The sequence below is a fragment of the Pleurodeles waltl genome, chromosome 2_2 (assembly GCF_031143425.1).
Source record: "Pleurodeles waltl isolate 20211129_DDA chromosome 2_2, aPleWal1.hap1.20221129, whole genome shotgun sequence".
Classification (NCBI taxonomy): Eukaryota; Metazoa; Chordata; class Amphibia; order Caudata; family Salamandridae; genus Pleurodeles; species Pleurodeles waltl.
The window spans coordinates 869,867,694-869,888,650 of NC_090439.1; the positions used below are offsets into that span (position 1 = coordinate 869,867,694).

At 43.9% G+C, this 20,957-nt stretch overlaps 1 protein-coding gene across 2 annotated transcripts in view; it reads left to right on the plus strand.

Moving 5' to 3' along the window:
• POP1 (POP1 homolog, ribonuclease P/MRP subunit) overlaps window positions 1–20,957 on the plus strand; it is a 287,819-nt gene that overhangs the window by 121,636 nt on the left and 145,226 nt on the right. For both annotated transcript variants that reach the window (XM_069220529.1, XM_069220530.1), the window contains exons 10-11: window positions 14,602–14,713; window positions 17,510–17,626. In XM_069220529.1, the coding sequence (XP_069076630.1) occupies window positions 14,602–14,713; window positions 17,510–17,626 (229 nt within the window). The remainder of the gene's footprint in view (window positions 1–14,601; window positions 14,714–17,509; window positions 17,627–20,957) is intronic.

The window sequence follows — 20,957 nt, forward strand, 5'->3', positions numbered from 1 at the left end:
CATGTCGACTTACTCGTTTTGTCCTCACTAGCACACACAAGCTGGTAAGCAGTGTGTCTGTGCTGAGTGAGAGGTCTCCAGGGTGGCATAAGACATGCTGCAGCCCTTAGAGACCTTCCTTGGCATCAGGGCCCTTGGTACTAGAAGTACCAGTTACAAGGGACTTATCTGGATGCCAGGGTCTGCCAATTGTGGATACAAAAGTACAGGTTAGGGAAAGAACACTGGTGCTGGGGCCTGGTTAGCAGGCCTCAGCACACTTTCAATTGTAAACATAGCATCAGCAAAGGCAAAAAGTCAGGGGGCAACCATGCCAAGGAGGCATTTCCTTACACAACCCCCCCCCCCAAACGAAAGAGGATGAGACTAACCGTTCTCAAGAGAGTCTTCATTTTCTAAGTGGAAGAACCTGGAAAGGCCATCTGCATTGGCATGGGCAGTCCCAGGTCTGTGTTCCACTATAAAGTCCATTCCCTGTAGGGAGATGGACCACCTCAACAGTTTAGGATTTTCACCTTTCATTTGCATCAGCCATTTGAGAGGTCTGTGGTCAGTTTGAACTAGGAAGTGAGTCCCAAAGAGGTATGGTCTCAGCTTCTTCAGGGACCAAACCACAGCAAAGGCCTCCCTCTCAATGGCACTCCAACGCTGCTCCCTGGGGAGTAACCTCCTGCTAATGAAAGCAACAGGCTGGTCAAGGCCATCATCATTTGTTTGGGACAAAACTGCCCCTATCCCATGTTCAGAGGCATCAGTCTGCACAATGAACTGCTTAGAATAATCTGGAGCTTTTAGAACTGGTGCTGAGCACATTGCCTGTTTCAGGGTGTCAAAGGCCTGTTGGCATTCCACAGTCCAGTTCACTTTCTTGGGCATTTTCTTGGAGGTGAGTTCAGTGAGGGCTGTCACAATGGATCCATATCCCTTCACAAACCTCCTGTAATACCCAGTCAAGCCAAGGAATGCCCTGACTTGAGTCTGGGTTTTTGGAGCTACCCAGTCCAGAATAGTCTGGATCTTGGGTTGGAGTGGCTGAACTTGGCCTCCACCTACAAGGTGGCCCAAGTAAACCACAGTTCCCTGCCCTATCTGGCATTTGGATGCCTTGATAGAGAGGCCTGCAGATTGCAGAGCCTTCAAAACCTTCTTCAGGTGGACCAGGTGATCCTGCCAGGTGGAGCTAAAGACAGCAATATCATCAAGATAAGCTGTGCTAAAGGACTCCAAGCCAGCAAGGACTTGATTCACCAACCTTTGGAAGGTGGCAGGGGCATTCTTTAAACCAAAGGGCATAACAGTAAACTGATAATGCCCATCAGGTGTGGAGAATGCTGTTTTCTCTTTTGCTCCAGGTGCCATTTTTATTTGCCAGTACCCTGCTGTCAAGTCAAAGGTACTTAAGAATTTGGCAGCACCTAATTTATCTATGAGCTCATCAGCTCTTGGAATTGGATGAGCATCTGTCTTGGTGACAGAATTGAGCCCTCTGTAGTCCACACAAAACCTCATCTCTTTCTTTCCATCTTTGGTGTGAGGTTTGGGGACTAAGACCACTGGGCTAGCCCAGGGGCTGTCAGAGCGCTCAATTACTCCCAATTCCAGCATCTTGTGGACTTCCACCTTGATGCTTTCCTTAACATGGTCAGATTGTCTAAAGATTTTGTTCTTGACAGGCATGCTGTCTCCTGTGTCCACATCATGGGTACACAGGTGTGTCTGACCAGGGGTTAAGGAGAAGAGTTCAGGAAACTGTTGTAGGACTCTCCTACAATCAGCTTGCTGTTGGCCAGAGAGGGTGTCTGAGTAGATCACTCCATCTACTGTGCCATCTTTTGGGTCTGATGACAGAAGATCAGGGAGAGGTTCACTCTCTGCCTCCTGATCCTCATCTGTTACCATCAACAGATTCACATCAGCCCTGTCATGGAAGAGCTTAAGGCGGTTCACATGGATCACCCTCTTGGGGCTCCTGCTTGTGCCCAGGTCCACCAGGTAGGTGACCTGACTCTTCCTTTCTAGCACTGGGTAAGGGCCACTCCATTTGTCCTGGAGTGCCCTGGGAGCCACAGGCTCCAGAACCCAGACTTTCTGCCCTGGTTGGAACTCAACCAGTGCAGCCTTTTGGTCATACCAAAACTTCTGGAGCTGTTGGCTGGCCTCAAGGTTTTTGGTTGCCTTTTCCATGTACTCTGCCATTCTAGAGCGAAGGCCAAGTACATAGTCCACTATGTCCTGTTTAGGCTCATGGAGAGGTCTCTCCCAGCCTTCTTTAACAAGGGCAAGTGGTCCCCTTACAGGATGACCAAACAGAAGTTCAAAGGGTGAGAATCCTACTCCCTTCTGTGGCACCTCTCTGTAAGCGAAAAGCAGACATGGCAAGAGGACATCCCATCTCCTTTTGAGTTTTTCTGGGAGCCCCATGATCATGCCTTTTAATGTCTTGTTGAATCTCTCAACCAAGCCATTAGTTTGTGGATGGTAAGGTGTAGTGAATTTATAAGTCACTCCACACTCATTCCACATATGTTTCAGGTATGCTGACATGAAGTTGGTACCTCTGTCAGACACCACCTCCTTAGGGAAACCCACTCTGGTAAAGATACCAATGAGGGCCTTGGCTACTGCAGGGGCAGTAGTCGACCTAAGGGGAATAGCTTCAGGATACCTGGTAGCATGATCCACTACTACCAGGATATACATATTTCCTGAGGCTGTGGGAGGTTCTAGTGGACCAACTATGTCCACACCCACTCTTTCAAAGGGAACCCCCACCACTGGAAGTGGAATGAGGGGGGCCTTTGGATGCCCACCTGTCTTACCACTGGCTTGACAGGTGGGGCAGGAGAGGCAAAACTCCTTAACCATGTTGGACATATTGGGCCAGTAGAAGTGGTTGACTAACCTCTCCCACGTCTTGGTTTGTCCCAAATGTCCAGCAAGGGGAATGTCATGGGCCAATGTTAGGATGAACTCTCTGAACAGCTGAGGCACTACCACTCTCCTAGTGGCACCAGGTTTGGGGTCTCTGGCCTCAGTGTACAGGAGCCCATCTTCCCAATAGACCCTATGTGTTCCATTTTTCTTGCCTTTGGACTCTTCAGCAGCTTGCTGCCTAAGGCCTTCAAGAGAGGGACAGGTTTCTTGTCCCTTACACAGCTCCTCCCTTGAGGGTCCCCCTGGGCCTAAGAGCTCAACCTGATAAGGTTCAAGCTCCAAAGGCTCAGTTCCCTCAGAGGGCAGAACTTCTTCCTGAGAAGAGAGGTTCTCTTTTTCTGACTGTGTTGCAGTTGGTTTCCCAACTGACTTTCCTGTTCTCTTGGTAGGCTGGGCCATTCTTCCAGACTCCAGCTCTACTTGTTCACCCTGTGCCTTGCATTGTGCTCTTGTTTTCACACACACCAGTTCAGGGATACCCAGCATTGCTGCATGGGTTTTTAGTTCTACCTCAGCCCATGCTGAGGACTCCAGGTCATTTCCAAGCAGACAGTCCACTGGGATATTTGAGGAGACCACCACCTGTTTCAGGCCATTGACCCCTCCCCATTCTAAAGTAACCATTGCCATGGGATGTACTTTTCTCTGATTGTCAGCGTTGGTGACTGTGTAAGTTTTTCCAGTCAGGTATTGGCCAGGGGAAACCAGTTTCTCTGTCACCATGGTGACACTGGCACCTGTATCCCTCAGGCCCTCTATTCTAGTCCCATTAATTAAGAGTTGCTGTCTGTATTTTTGCATGTTAGGCGGCCAGACAGCTAGTGTGGCTAAATCCACCCCACCCTCAGAAACTAGAGTAGCTTCAGTGTGGACCCTGATTTGCTCTGGGCACACTGTTGATCCCACTTGGAGACTAGCCATACCAGTGTTACCTGGATGGGAGTTTGGAGTGGAACCTTTCTTGGGACAGGCCTTGTCTCCAGTTTGGTGTCCATGCTGTTTACAGCTATGACACCAGGCCTTTTTGGGATCAAAGTTTTTACCCTTGTACCCATTGTTTTGTGAAGAGGCTCTGGGCCCACCCTCCTGTGCAGGTTTTTGGGGGCCTGTAGAAGACTCTTTACTATTTTTAGTTTTGGTTGTCTCATCACCCTTCCCCTGGGGAGTCTTTGTGACCCCTTTCTTTTGGTCACCCCCTGTTGAAGTCTTGGACACCCTTGTCTTGACCCAATGGTCCGCCTTCTTTCCCAATTCTTGGGGAGAAATTGGTCCTAGGTCTACCAGATGCTGATGCAGTTTATCATTGAAACAATTACTTAACAGGTGTTCTTTCACAAATAAATTGTACAGCCCATCATAATTACTTACACCACTGCCTTGAATCCAACCATCTAGTGTTTTCACTGAGTAGTCAACAAAGTCAACCCAGGTCTGGCTCGAGGATTTTTGAGCCCCCCTGAACCTAATCCTGTACTCCTCAGTGGAGAATCCAAAGCCCTCAATCAGGGTACCCTTCATGAGGTCATAAGATTCTGCATCTTTTCCAGAGAGTGTGAGGAGTCTATCCCTACACTTTCCAGTGAACATTTCCCAAAGGAGAGCACCCCAGTGAGATTTGTTCACTTTTCTGGTTACACAAGCCCTCTCAAAAGCTGTGAACCATTTGGTGATGTCATCACCATCTTCATATTTAGTTACAATCCCTTTGGGGATTTTCAACATGTCAGGAGAATCTCTGACCCTATTTATGTTGCTGCCACCATTGATGGGTCCTAGGCCCATCTCTTGTCTTTCCCTCTCTATGGCTAGGATCTGTCTTTCCAAAGCCAATCTTTTGGCCATCCTGGCTAACAGGAGGTCATCTTCACTGAGAGCATCCTCAGTGATTTCAGAAATGTGGGACCCTCCTGTGAGGGACTCACTATTTCTGACTAACACAGTTGGAGACAGGACTTGAGGGGTCCTGTTCTCCCTATTTAGGACTGGAGGAGGGACATTGGCCTCCAAGTCACTAATTTCTTCCTCTGTGATGTCATCATCAGAGGGGTTGGCTTTTTCAAACTCTGCCAACAGCTCCTGGAGCTGAATTTTGGTAGGTCTGGAGCCAATGGTTATTTTCTTTATATTACAGAGAGACCTTAGCTCCCTCATCTTAAGATGGAGGTAAGGTGTGGTGTCGAGTTCCACCACCTGCATCTCTGTATCAGACATTATTCTGCTAAGAGTTGGAATACTTTTTTAAGAATCTAAAACTGTTTCTAGAATCTAATTCAAACTTTTAACAAACTTTTAAACTCTAAAAAGACAATGCTAAACAGGGACTTAACACACAAGGCCCTAGCAGGACTTTTAAGAATTTAGAAAACTTTTCAAATTGCAAAAATCAATTTCTAATGACAATTTTGGAATTTGTCGTGTGATCAGGTATTGGCTGAGTAGTCCAGCAAATGCAAAGTCTTGTACCCCACCGCTGATCCACCAATGTAGGAAGTTGGCTCTGTATGTGCTATTTCAAAGTAAGGAATAGCATGCACAGAGTCCAAGGGTTCCCCTTAGAGGTAAAATAGTGGTAAAAATAGATAATACTAATGCTCTATTTTGTGGTAGTGTGGTCGAGCAGTAGGCTTATCCAAGGAGTAGTGTTAAGCATTTGTTGTACATACACATAGACAATAAATGAGGTACACACACTCAGAGACAAATCCAGCCAATAGGTTTTTGTATAGAAAAATATCTTTTCTTAGTTTATTTTAAGAACCACAGGTTCAAATTCTACATGTAATATCTCATTCGAAAGGTATTGCAGGTAAGTACTTTAGGAACTTCAAATCATCAAAATTGCATGTATTCTTTTCAAGTTATTCACAAATAGCTGTTTTAAAAGTGGACACAGTGCAATTTTCACAGTTCCTAGGGGAGGTAAGTATTTGTTAGGTTAACCAGGTAAGTAAGACACTTACAGGGCTTAGTTCTTGGTCCAAGGTAGCCCACCGTTGGGGGTTCAGAGCAACCCCAAAGACACCACACCAGCAGCTCAGGGCCGGTCAGGTGCAGAGTTCAAAGTGGTGCCCAAAACACATAGGCTAGAATGGAGAGAAGGGGGTGCCCCGGTTCCGGTCTGCTTGCAGGTAAGTACCCGCGTCTTCGGAGGGCAGACCAGGGGGGTTTTGTAGGGCACCGAGGGGACCACAAGCCCACACAGATATTTCACCCTCAGCAGCGCGGTGGCGGCCGGGTGCAGTGTAGAAACAAGCGTCGGGTTTGTAATGGAAGTCAATGGGAGATCTAGGGATCTCTTCAGCGCTGCAGGCAGGCAAGGGGGGGGTTCCTCTGGGAAACCTCCACTTGGGCAAGGGAGAGGGACTCCTGGGGGTCACTTCTCCAGTGAAAGTCCGGTCCTGGGGGCTGCGGGTGCAGGGTCTCTCCCAGGTGTCGGGACTTAGGATTCAAAGAGTCGCGGTCAGGGGAAGCCTCGGGATTCCCTCTGCAGGCGGCGCTGTGGGGGCTCAGGGGGGACAGGTTTTTGTACTCACAGTCTTAGAGTAGTCCTGGGGTCCCTCCTGAGGTGTTGGATCTCCACCAGCCGAGTCGGGGTCGCCGGGTGCAGTGTTGCAAGTCTCACGCTTCTTGCGGGGAGCTTGCAGGGTTCTTTCAAGGCTGCTGGAAACAAAGTTGCAGCCTTTCTTGGAGCAGGTCCGCTGTCCTCGGGAGTTTCTTGTCTTTTCGAAGCAGGGGCAGTCCTCAGAGGATGTCGAGGTCGCTGGTCCCTTTGGAAGGCGTCGCTGGAGCAGGATCTTTGGAAGGCAGGAGACAGGCCGGTGAGTTTCTAGAGCCAAGGCAGTTGTCGTCTTCTGGTCTTCCTCTGCAGGGGTTTTTCAGCTAGGCAGTCCTTCTTCTTGTAGTTGCAGGAATCTAATTTTCTAGGGTTCAGGGTAGCCCTTAAATACTAAATTTAAGGGCGTGTTTAGGTCTGGGGGGTTAGTAGCCAATGGCTACTAGCCCTGAGGGTGGGTACACCCTCTTTGTGCCTCCTCCCAAGGGGAGGGGGTCACAATCCTAACCCTATTGGGGGAATCCTCCATCTGCAAGATGGAGGATTTCTAAAAGTTAGAGTCACCTCAGCTCGGGACACCTTAGGGGCTGTCCTGACTGGCCAGTGACTCCTCCTTGTTGCTTTCTTTGTTCCCTCCAGCCTTGCCGCCAAAAGTGGGGGCCGTGGCCGGAGGGGGCGGGCAACTCCACTAAGCTGGAGTGCCCTGCTGGGCTGTGACAAAGGGGTGAGCCTTTGAGGCTCACCGCCAGGTGTCACAGCTCCTGCCTGGGGGAGGTGTTAGCATCTCCACCCAGTGCAGGCTTTGTTACTGGCCTCAGAGTGACAAAGGCACTCTCCCCATGGGGCCAGCAACATGTCTCTGGTGTGGCAGGCTGCTGGAACTAGTCAGCCTACACAGACAGTCGGTTAAGTTTCAGGGGGCACCTCTAAGGTGCCCTCTGGGGTGTATTTTGCAATAAAATGTACACTGGCATCAGTGTGCATTTATTGTGCTGAGAAGTTTGATACCAAACTTCCCAGTTTTCAGTGTAGCCATTATGGTGCTGTGGAGTTCGTGTTTGACAGACTCCCAGACCATATACTCTTATGGCTACCCTGCACTTACAATGTCTAAGGTTTTGTTTAGACACTGTAGGGGTACCATGCTCATGCACTGGTACCCTCACCTATGGTATAGTGCACCCTGCCTTAGGGCTGTAAGGCCTGCTAGAGGGGTGTCTTACCTATACTGCATAGGCAGTGAGAGGCTGGCATGGCACCCTGAGGGGAGTGCCATGTCGACTTACTCGTTTTGTCCTCACTAGCACACACAAGCTGGTAAGCAGTGTGTCTGTGCTGAGTGAGAGGTCTCCAGGGTGGCATAAGACATGCTGCAGCCCTTAGAGACCTTCCTTGGCATCAGGGCCCTTGGTACTAGAAGTACCAGTTACAAGGGACTTATCTGGATGCCAGGGTCTGCCAATTGTGGATACAAAAGTACAGGTTAGGGAAAGAACACTGGTGCTGGGGCCTGGTTAGCAGGCCTCAGCACACTTTCAATTGTAAGCATAGCATCAGCAAAGGCAAAAAGTCAGGGGGCAACCATGCCAAGGAGGCATTTCCTTACAGGTGCCAATCCTATTAATCATCGGGAAGGACAGTCCTCGCCTCCATGTTGAATTTTCCACAAAAAAAGCTCAGAAATTTTACGTCCCGTTTCGGGACCGGAGGTGAGGATTACGCTAGTTCAAAACTTGTTTATTACCAGGGCTGCCATATTTACAACTGGTTTGACATTAATCCTTTGAAATATAGAATCTAAAGACCAGTCTGCAGCATTTAAGAGTCTGACAGTCTTGCCCCTAGCAACAAAAAAAAAACCAGGAAGCCATTGTTCCTCGTGTGAAATACTCCCCCAAAATGGAAATATCAATTCCAACTTCCTGTATGATGCCTCTTACGCATCTGGCAATAGTTGGGGAAGACACTGCCTTAAATAGTTTATGCATAGAAATCAGGAGTTGTCTCTCCCCTGCTGGGCGAAGATCTTCAGTTATGGCCTTATAGGCTTTAATACACCTTACCATATACGTTTTGGCCTCTCTTCAAAAGCTGGTTAGGAAGTCACATTGGAATTACATTTTGTTCATCTAGAGATATGAAAAGACACCCCATCTGGGGTAAATACTGTACCTGTAACGTCTAACATCCAAAGCTCTCCTACAGGAGATCAGGCACAGGCGCTTAGCCAATTTACCTGATAGTTCCTTCCTGGTAAGATATTTGTTATATTGCCAAGAGAGGAGATGCTGGAGAACTTTATGCCCCAAAGTAATGAGTAGCTTGGTTCCAAGGAAAGGGATAACCGAATCTCCATCATCAGTTTTCTGACTAAAGGATGTTGACCCTACTGGTAAATATTCTATCAGGAGTTTTCTTGTTGAAATGGCAGATTGAAAGGTATTTAGTGATCTGTACTCCATTTCTGCCAAAGCCAGAATAGATAAAATGTTCAAAACTGGGGCCACATCAGACCCCACAGAATCCGTGGCCTGCTGCAAACACCAATGCATTTATCATATCCAGTCTGATCTATACTGTTTTAACTGTTCAGCCTACCCATGTCTTTGACAAGAGCAGCTCAGTTAGGGACTTACTTGTCGTTCCCTGAAATCCTCTAGACCATAAGCGGTAACTTCCCTTCCAAATTCAGGTGATGCGGTGTCCCCAGAGAATCCCGGAGAAGATCTGAACCCCGCGGCAGAAAGATTGGAGAATTCCAGGAAAGTTAATCATCACTGGAAACCAGGCTTGCGATTTCCACATCAGCGTGATGACTACCAGGTCCGCCTTCTGCCATCTGACTGAGCCAGCTGCCTCATAATCATAATGAATGGGGTAAAGGCGTACTCTTTCTCCTGACTCCAATCTTGGAGGGACGCATCTGTGTCCGCTGCTTGTGGTTCCGGTCTCCAGCTGAAGTATTTCTTCACTTGATGATCAACTGTGAGGCGAAGAGGTCCAATGTGAAAGGACCTCACTGGAGGTCTATTCTTTTGAACACAGGGTACTTTCCTGCACTGTTCTTGTGCAGTCCATTTTCCTCCTGTGGACATACTCCCCACATCTGGCACACCAGCCAGTGTTGCTGGTGTGTGACTCTGACAATATCTGGGCTGGAACCAAATATTTCTCTCCTATTCCAAACCTCCGTTTTGGTTAACCACCACTGTATCTCGTCTTTGTCCTCCTTTGTCGGGGTGCCATTTCCAAATAAGTCAAGCCTTGCTCAGATGGTATGCCTTCAGCAGTTGGAGTGCACTGTAAAATAGGGATCTGGAAATGTTGCTTGTATTATTAACACCAATAAACCCACCATGCGGGCAGTTGCATCTCAGAGAAGTGGTCTGTCATTGCAGTGTTTTCCTGAGTTCTTGTCATATCTTCGCCATTTTTCTTGAAGGCGAACTTAAGATAGTCTGTTACGAACCTCAAGGAGGTAGCTCTCTGAGAAGGCATAAGCGGCGACTTCTTTTCGTTGATGATGAAGCCTGACTTTCCAGTAACGAACAGTCATCTGAAGATGTTTTTCAGACTGTCTTGGACATTGATCCATTAGAAGAATGTCGTCCAGGTAGACTATTTCTTCTCCTCAGAGTGTGTAAATACTTTGTGTGTAACATGTGTAAGCACTCCATGGTAGGTAAGTGCATGTGTTTTCATCATGCTTTTTCATAAAACTTGAGGTAAGAGCTTAACCTGACCAGTGTAATGTGGCAAATAAACGTTTCCAAAGTAACAACAAAAAAAACAAAAAACAATCAGGTCTTGCAACAATCTGAATGTGTTTGGAAGACTGTAAAGTTGCTTATGTTTTCTTTTTTTATACCATTACTAGATAGATCATATCCATGAATAATTGTGTTGATATATGCAGTTTTGGGGGGTTTTTTTCTACACATGATGGGCCAAGAGTGTCACTATCCTGTCCACCCTATACAAGTTTTCTATCAAGTCATCATTTGTAATTTAGATATCATCAATCTATGATAACATCTGTGGGATCGCCATAATTTTACCTTTAAAAACACATTAGACACATCTCCCACTAGTGTGGCCTGACCACATGCGACCCTATGTGTGTAGTGGCAGTGGTGTGGATTTAGTATAGCGTGTGTGGTCAGAGTTGAGTGTAGTGAACTGTGTGACTATCCTCTACTGACCTACTACCTTCTACCTACAAGAAGCTCCATTTGTTAACAAGTCTAGGCTAAGCTCTGAGTGTCCCTTGATACCCATGGAGACCTGACTAAAATAGTTTGAGGCTGGGTAGGTGACCTTTTCTTAACATCTCCCTACTGCATTATGGAGGCCCAGGAGGACTTGCTTTTCCGGCACCTTCAGCATGCCCTGTGTGCTTGCAGGAGCCTTCCTCTGGGTGGAACTTGACTCGGAGTGGCAATGCGATTGTCAGAAATCCAATTGGCATTTGACTCCTTCAGTGGTAGTCTGATTATAGCATAAGAATCGCATGTTGCCAGAGTCAAGTGGCTGTTAACACCTTGTGCTATGTGAAGGATTTACCTCTGTAACATACTTTTGAAGCAGCTGATCAACTTTGTCTACTGCACCCAGGTTTTTCTTATAATCATGTATACAATTGGGTGTTTGTGCTTCTGCCAGCAGACCCCCAAATCGTGACTGGAGACGTGACATGAATTGTAGTGAGCGCATGTATTTTCCACCTGGTACTGCACTCACCTTTTTGAAGATTTTTACAAATGCACCTTTGCCATTGTTTTGAATTGTCCAACATACCACAGTGCCAACATTGTACAGGTCACTAGCTGAACAGCTTTTATTCAGTTTGAAATTTGCTACATAGAGGGTATAAACTTTATGAAGACAAATGTGAGCTAGATCCCACTCAATCGGCTTACTTATTTAGAATGAGAAACGGGGACTGGCAGGATTTATACTGAAGTCGTTTCCAGTATACACTTTAAGAAAGCCTGCATAAAAAGTGAAACTCTTGTGCAGTATATAAATATTGATGCCATACTGAGCGCTTACTTAACATACATCGCTTAAACATCAACCACTCTTTGTAGGAGATTAAATATTATTCCACCACTATGTTCTACCTGGGGATATAAACCTTGGCAAACGTCGTTGAGAAATGGTCAGCACATAGGCCCAGTTTTGAACAGCCTGTTGTGGTATGGATGGTTTTGTGGTAATGCTGCAGAGTTGTCATTGGAAAGTAGTATATGTTGCAGAATAAAAAACAAAAAAACTTTTTATCAATGGGATAATGGGTGTTGCTAAAATTTGGGTAGAAGGCTTTTAAGACTATGCCGGATGTTCCCATTATGGTCTGATAGTTATTCTGAGGCCCTAAAAATATTTCAAATCCCTCAGTTTTCTTCAAAAATTGTTTTGCACATAAAATGCTTTGCTGCACATTGTCCTCAAGGAACTTGTCACCCAAAAATAGGAAGAAGTCAATGGGCAAACAATTTGGAATGCCGACTTAACATTGAGGAACTCCAATAAAAGGCGAAACTCCAGAAATTATTAAAGGTGTTTCAAAAGAGCTCCCTTGTGCTTTCCCCAGCATCTCTCGAATTGTGGTTTTTGCTCTGTTCCCACAGTCTCTAAATGACACAGATTGCGCCTGTGAAGGGACATCACAACTACCTTGTTCAGCAGCATGGCCTTGTTCTTCAGGTTCACTTGAAGTGGATTCATATGATAACTTCACCAATGGAAAATTCACTCCTAGAATCTGAACCATGAACGTCACCGTCATGTGCTGCCTGAGGATCTGAACTGGCCATAGACCACTCCTGCTTTATTGGACTTGAGGTCTGTGTGATTGGTCCTGTCTATTTTGTGCCTGCCTTTTTAACCAATATTGTGGTTTTGTATGCTGCACAGATACTGTGTGTGTCAAGTATGAATAAGTGTGTTGGTGAGGAGAGAATGCTTTGCAGTGCTGATGGTATATAAAAAAAAAAAAAGCTGACAATATAAACGGCACAATCGCTGGTAAGAGTCAATTAATTTGGGGTAGAAAAACAAGTTACCTTGGAAGGAATACAGCAACATTTGTTTTAAAGCAACCTACACACAAAAAACACAAATAGTATTTCATCTAGCTATGGCAACAAAACAAAAAAGCAATTTTAGCACACATCAAAAAAAGCTATTTCAACATCAATAGTCGGTATTGACTTTCAGTCCTACTGTGCATGATGTTAACAAAGAAATAGGATGCAGCATTCAGCAATAGTACTGGTGCCTTGAAGACGAATGATAGCATAGTAGTTTGTTAATAAAGAATTGACGTGAATGGAACAATTGTGTTCTGATGCATCCATAATAGAAAATGGAATGCATCAATTGAATCTCTGTGTGCCTGTTTTTCAAATAGTCCTGATTCACGCTACCAATTCTTTTACTTGTTCTTCTTAAATGTGTGCATATAATGGGATAGATGCCAAGGTTTTGAACAAATGAAAAAATTAAAGTCTTGATGTTTCGGAATCCTAAGACAGGAGCATCGTGTTTCAGTCGCATCCTGTTGCAGATTCCTCATGTGCTGGGGAATTTTCTGTTTTCAAGCACAATTTTACACGACTGCAGAGAATGAATGCCTGTAGCAACTGGGGGTTTTGCCATCCTGGCCAAACAGGAAAATCGTATGGGAAGTACATGACTGACAAGAGGAACAACTCCCATTTCTAGTTCTAAATTCCTTCCTACTTTATATCTGTGTCTGGGGTGACTAAGCACCAGGGAATTAATGAACGTATTCAGAGTTGTAGAAAGAGGCATAGATTGCACCACCTCTCATCGAAATAAAAGTGGAAGATGCAACATTGGAAAGGGGAGCTTGCATACTCCTCTTAAGTGGATTCTTGCTAGGGGATTGTGATTCCTAAGCACTTACTTTTCAGGAGGACTTCTAATGGCCTTCCAGAAAAGATAAGGGATTGGCATTTTGCGGCAGTCCCATAGTAGGTATTCAATATTTAGGAGCACTGTTCAGGTACATTGGTTTCCATGCACTGCATAATGGACTGTAAGCTGCATATATCCTTATTACAAAAGTAGTGCTGATGGCATGTCGCATCATGGAGAAAAGGTTGGCTGCCAAATGACTGTCCTGAGGAATTTTCCCTTCCTTTTGATCTGAAGTTGGAGGTGGATTTGGAGCAAGGGCGGTTCTTGTCAAATCTGTTCCACGGGAATGGCACCTACATTTTAAAATTCAAGGCCTGCTGCCATGCTGATGCAGGAATCCTTTGGGGAGAGGAGCGTCTGAAAAGGCAGAGGCTTCCTTTCCAACGGTTCTTCTCCTGTGCTGGGAATTTGCCAGATGTGACGGGATAGCCATTCAGATGTATTCACACTGGTCTTCAGCTGCCGCATCATTTTCTAGATCAATTTACATGCTCACGTACTGAATCTGTCAGGGGGGGTGAGACAGGTGCAGAAACACCTTAAGACGGCCCTCAGAAGGGGCATCCAGGCAAGCATCAGAGACTTCCAGTGACCTCTGTATTATCTGCACTACAGAGTTTCTGTGGAGAGTGTAGAGGTCCCATCACCCCACTTAAGGTTTTAAAATTGTTAACTAAAAGTTGCAGGTCTCTACTGAAACGCCATAGTGTCTTGTATTCTTAAATAAAATCCCCTATAAGTGAATGAAAGGCATCTTCTCATTATGATCCTAAACATTAACAGGACAGAAATTACTCAGTTGTTCTTAACTTCATTAGCATAACCGTGCCTCTTCACTGTCTTTTTTATTTTTTTTATTTTTATTCTTTAAGACTTGCATGAGATCCCACACGACACTACCAAAGACATTACCTTTGGCATTGCTGATCTAAACTAAGATTGCACTATTCACATATGTTGGGATATTCTAACCATGTCCCTGCACTTTTTGGCGTATTTCCAGTTCCTGGAATTTGATTAGACATTTTGGGTCTGCTTATTTTTTAGGCATGTGACAAACACTTTTTGGGGATATGATTAACTGCCTTGGGAATATGAAAGCACTTTAGGACAAATATCAATTACAGCACTTGTAGGAAACATTAATTTTGCTGGTTGTGTTTCAGGAGATGCAAACTTCGAAAGTGGACCCTCATGCTTGGTGGTCAGATTATTGTAAGGATTTTGAAAATATTTCGCTTCATAATCGGCAAGCAACAACGTTTCAGCTGCTCCACGGTATGGTTTGTGTAATTACGTTCAAACTGAATGAGTAACGTTATTATCCCTGATGTAGCTTTCAATAAAGATGTCAGTTATTGATTAGGCTTTGAAATCAAAGTCAAATATATTGCATAATTCTAAATGGAAATATATTTAGCTGGAACCGTGTATTTTGCTAGACCCCAGTAATTTTAGTGGAAGATTTTACTCCGTTTTTGTACATTTATCAGTTTGTAAAGCACCACGCTAATGTTCTACTGATGTCTGTGGATGTTCTGTGCCTTTCAAGAACCTTGAGTAAAATGACAAGGGCAGTGTTAGTGTTTTTGCTGACATGTTTTTGTTTGGTTTTTCGTTTGCATTGCTGTGGAAGCTTTATTGCACTACAGGCCAAAGTTGGTCACCCGCAAAGGGATGCATGTAATTGTATAAAGATATGTTGAAGAAGGTGTTCCGGGGTCAGCGCAGGTACCACAAAATGATTCTAAGTTCATGACTTCAGTGAAGATTCTATGATGCAGAACTATGGCTACATGCATGTAACCTTTCATTTTGCATCATAGAGTCTTGACGGAAGTTGTAAATGTAATATATGCCTGCCAGCGTGCGGAGACACCAAAATACTTACCTTCATTTATGTAGTAGAAAAAAAGTTTCACTGCATTCCCTATTTGTATATCCTGTGCATAGTAAAAGCAGGACAGCTTTTGAGAGGTTTTCTGTCTGGAACAGGCGATTCTTAATGCAGTAGAAAGTGCTAGAAAGGTCGGCGAAACCTCAGACATTGTCTGCAGTAGAGCTTTCCCTACACAATTTAGTAGTGTTCAGACGCACTCAAAATGTTTGGCCAAAGTTGTTCCTGACTTTCTTATTAATTAAACTACTTCTCGACATGTGGGTGTGATGTGGTGTTTTTTTTTTTTTTTTAACCTCAGCAGAATGATCCTTACAGTCCTTAGAAGTTTGAAGAGTGTTGAAATTTTACTTACAAAAAGCAAAGAATATGTGAAAATGTAATCACCGGATTGTCTACTGTGGATCTGTCCGTGCTGGGACGGCATTGACTAAGACCATAGCTAGATGGATAGTAGCATGGTTATGAAGCACACTAACTGCAGACTACCTTCAAGCTAGGAAGTCCCTACCTGGTAAACTGAACGCACACAACATGAGGGAAGGAAGATACTGCTGGCTGGTTAACAAACGTTCCTCTGGTAGATACCTGTAAAGCTGGCACATGGAAAGCTGTTCGTACTTTCACTAAACATTGTTTGAATGAGAATGCATCACTGAAGTATTGGTTTGTCAAGCACCGTTGACATTTGTTCTGTTAAAGTTGCCAGTTTTTATCATCTGCATTAAATCTGCTTCAAGAGATAAACTTGCTTTTCCATTTCACATTTATGACTATTAATGAGGATCTTACAATGTGAAAGGAAATGTTGCTTACTTGTAATCCTAGTTCTACATGTTAGGATTCCTCACTGAAGTCATAAATCACCCTCTCTTCTCTCTATATGTCAATTCTGTCATTTCTAGTTAATTCACACAGCCTTACAAAATGAAATGAGGCTGAGGTAAATTGTCAGTAAAGTGCATGCTGAAATATGGGAGCTTTTTAAGGGACCAGTGTATCTTATTTGACGTAATCCACAGGGATGTTGGAATTGCCAGCAATCGCCCTTTTACACTTGGTACCATCACAGGGTTAACCTTCTGCTTGCACCACACCTAGAACCATAACCGCTTCCTATTTGCTGCTGAGAGGTTGGGGTAAGAGGAAATAGAGGAATCTGCTGAACGTAAGTGGCAGTTTTCGTGATCCTGACTCAAGAGGAAGCAAGACTAGTGCCAGTGGAACCAAAACGTATGAAAAATGTAGCAGTATCCCTGTGGCTGCCCCACATTGACATCTGTAAAGGTTTCCATGTAGCCCTTACATTCTGTCCAGGATTTCAGACAAGATCCTTCACCTCAGAATTCCATCGCTAAACTTAAGGGACTGACTCCAGAGTTCCTGTGAAATATCCACTTGAGTCTTCAACATGATTGCTTGGCCATCTTGAAAGAATCCAAACGTCTTATTTCTACATCTTGATTTCCCTTCAAGCAAGAGAGATTCTGCATTTGGTCTTTCCAAGGTCGGGTGGACCGGCAAGCGTGCCAGGAAGAAATCGTACTACTTTATTTTCTACTGTGTAGATTGAGACTACAATCTTAGAAGTTGGATAAAATGTACTATTCATATTCTTTTCATGAATATCGTAGCGATTCCTATGATTGATGAGCACATTAGTTATTTACAAAAAAGTTAAACCTCATGGGTATTCTCTCTGAACACCTAAAAGTCCCACTCATCTTCCAGTGTGCCAAGATCATAGTCTAAAAAATAGGGGGGGTTTCTCACCCTGGCCTCCTAAAACAAATTATGTGCTTGACTCATTCCTGGGCATTATTGGAAAAGACTGCTTCCAATGTTTTTAAAAGCAACAGGGTTCTGTTTTCTGCTCTTCTGTAATTTGCTTCGTAGGATGATCATTTATTTATTTTTCTTGTAATTTGGTGTGCTATGATCGTTTTTGCAGTCAAAGTTACAGATGCATATTTCATTGGACTTATGGGTTATTTATTGCGCATACGTAGAGATACATTGCCTTTTATAAATTTAGAGAATACCTACTGTGAAAAACTAGGATTACAGGTAAGGAACATTTCTTGGTGCGTTGTAGTTTTAAATAATTTAATCACTTCTACATATTTTTTTCTTTCAAGACCTATCTAAGCTTTTTTGATTTTGTCTCTTCTAAAAAGCTGTTAGATCGCCAGCAGAAATTCCATCAGGCACTGTCCTTGGCTTAACAACGGGTGACCCAAGATTGAATTTACCAGCGAAAAGGTCAAAAGCTGTGCCAGATTTAACCTTTCAAGGTATAAATAATGTTGCTCTGTGGTTGTGTTGCAAACAATTATTTGTTAAGATGGAACAGTTATGTAACTGTCTTGTTCATACTTTCACAAGACAGCCTATTAGAACCTATATGAAGGTATTTTAAAACTTACAAAAGTTCAAAATTAATTTGCTTGTATTGGGGAACCATTCGAGCACACATGTAGTTTGAGTACTTTCTAGGCTATCCATGTATACATTAGTGTAGTGCTGAGTTTGTCCCCATTGCTGGTCTTGTGCTCAGTGGGAGCCTCTGTCAAACCATACAGATGATCCAGGTTCAAATCCTGGCAAGGCTAACTTGGGGGTATCGTGTTTTAGCTTACAACACTTTATTCCACCCTTCCATCTTTTCAGTGTCTTAAAATGTAAACAAGGTTTTAGATGATTAAATGTACAGCATACTTGACTTAATGTGTCTTATGTCTCTCGTAAAGCTTGGGAATGGAGTTGCTTAGTGCAAGTTGTCATATCGTGCATAAATACTATTGGATTTTGTTCCCAGAATTTGACATTCTGCCACAAGATTCATAGCCTAAAATGTTTTAATTTGCTTTGTGTTTCAAATCTAGGTCATTGTTCAAGAAACAATACCCTGTTATGTATGATATCAAAAATGAAATTTTGAGCAATATTTATTTCAGTGGAGAGATTTGTAGTTAAGCAAGCAATAAATAGGTACATTGTGTTTTACTGGAGTTACTCCTGAAGTGACTTTGAAATAAGCATTCTTTATTGAGTTTTTGGCACAGCACGACTCACAAGTTATGTATATGAAATTGTAACAGCAGTGGACTCACAGACAAAATAAGGGCCATAAAGTCAAGGCAAACACATCTACACTCCTTAGTATCTGATTCAGTTTGCACCTAAATGAACTAATTCTACCAAGTACCTCACATCTTATGTTTCTTGAGGCAGCCTCACACCCACTAGGCTTCTTTTAGTAATTGCACAGAACTATCTTACCCACACTCAGTCCAGCTATGTAGGGGACGTTTTCCTAGCTGTATCCATTTTAGCAATTAGCCAATGCTTCCCCACAGGGTTATGCACAGACTGTGAACCATCTGACTCACCATCACTCTCAGCAGGGACGTTTTCAGAGATAACCACAGGCAGACATAGAACCCTGGATCTTGATTGGCTCACTGCCAAAAAATTAAGGATCGCCGGTCATTTCCAGATGACATGGAACCAGTGCCCACAGTCCTTTCCACACTCCTCCGTAAAGCATGCAGGGGATTCAGTGAAACACACTCAGTGAATCCCTACATGCGATTCAGTGAAACCTTTTTCCAAAGACTATTTGAAGTATAATAGAAAATATGAAGAAATGTAATCCGAATCGGGTGCAGACATGCTGATACTGCAAGCTCCTAGGGAAAATGTTTAGCTTCACACCACTCTTCCTTCTCCAGTGGCCCCATGTCTCTCATACAAGCATGGTACAGGGCAACACGTTCAACTACAGCATTTGTGAGGGATCGCTGCACTCAGGCTATTCACTGTTTCCCTTATCTTTCCAAAGTAACTTTGGCTTCTGGGGGGCTAAGGCTGGAATCTGATAACTTTTTTTTGGTGATCTAGGGTGTCTCCATTATAGAAGAATCAACTGTGAATGGTGTAGTCCGTAGCACTCAGAACATTGAATGATTTAAGGTGACCCATGACTTTGACATCATTGACCCTTAGGATACCAGTAAGATCCCATCGTCTGAATCCTTCCAGCTATGATACCCATTTCATGCCCTAGCGTTGCTCCTGTCTCGTTTATTCTGCCAACCATCCATCTCCCTGCAGGGCAAGACCCCCTTTGTGGATTTAGAGTGTGTGTCTGGGGAGGTATTGCAATAGCATGGATCCTTCGAATAGCCACAGTTAACCGTAAATTGATGGTTTGTCTCGATCACCAACAAGCTGTTCATTTATATTTATAATTAAGAGTTGTGAGCCTCATTAATGTAATGTGATAGAATATGTGGCTATAGCCACATACAGTGTGGATTAAAAGCTCTTTTCATGTGAGACCCTTTGGGCCTTCTCCTCTCACATGAACCTTGTGATTGGCCTGTAATGGTATTGAACAAGTGTCCACTTACTTCTGAGGGATTGTTCTGAAGCACATATAAATATTTGGATAGGGCAGACATTTTTAAAAAGTGAAACCATGCCCATGGTGTTAATGGGAAGGATGTCCCATGCATGGAGATCTGTTTGAAGGTTATCAGTTAAGGGGGTTGGACTAAGCCCCCAGCTTAGCATCACGTCTAAAAGATGTGCACCCTGTGGTTTGTAAAACTGTGTTAGCTTATGCAGTGAAAATGCTCATTCTTCCCACTGGGTGCCCTCTCCAATTGGAAATATAACACATTTTTCAGAGCTTTCCTCCTAGTACAATCCAATATTTTCATCAAATTGTCGCCAGTTCATGGAGTGTAGCAATGGAATAGCAGCATATTGTCTGCGTGTAAAGGACCTCTGCCTTCAATACAATCTTCCCCTTCCAGTCCCTGCAGTAAATAATCTTTTTGCATCCATAATGCCAGTGGCCCAATAGTCACTGCGAAGAGCAATGTTGAGATTGGGGCCCACCCTTGTATTTTGCTCAGTTGAAAAAGACAGTGACCATATGCTGGTAAGTTCTACCTGAGCCCCATGCTCTTGGTAGCATGCACAGAGGTTTGAAAGGAGGGACAAAGGTTACGTTTTGTAGTATCTACCATATTAACTCCTGTCTGGTGAATAGAATACTATTTGGAAGTCTAAAAGCATAAGGGCACATGATCTTGTGGGCACATGGTAGTGCTCTTTGGACTCGGGTCCCCCAGCCTGGAATAAAACCATTCTGGTCTCTATATATTAGGGATGTCATGATGCTTGCCAATGTAGTTTCCCTCACTTTTGCAAAAATGTTGATATCCGCAGAGTTGCTCCTTTTTTTTTTTTTTTTTTTTTCCAGTTCTGTACTGAACCTGTTTTGAATCTTGTCCCTCGTAGACTGTTTTGGGAGGCCGATAGATCTAGTGACCGCTTCTGTGACCAAATTATTAAAGTTAGTGGGTTACTAGTTCGAATTGTCAGACAGTGTGTGTTCAAACAGTCTAATTGTAATGCATTCATTTTAAAGTGCTCTACTTTTCCCTTCTAAGTCTGACTTACCCGCCTCTATGTCCCCACTCCAGACCATTCAAATAAAGCCCCTGCCCTATCTCTTGAAACAGTAACCTACTTCATCTTCAAAAAAAAAAAGTCCCTTTCGAGATAATTATTCAATAAAATGCTCCTTTTCTATTATGCATTCATCATTTC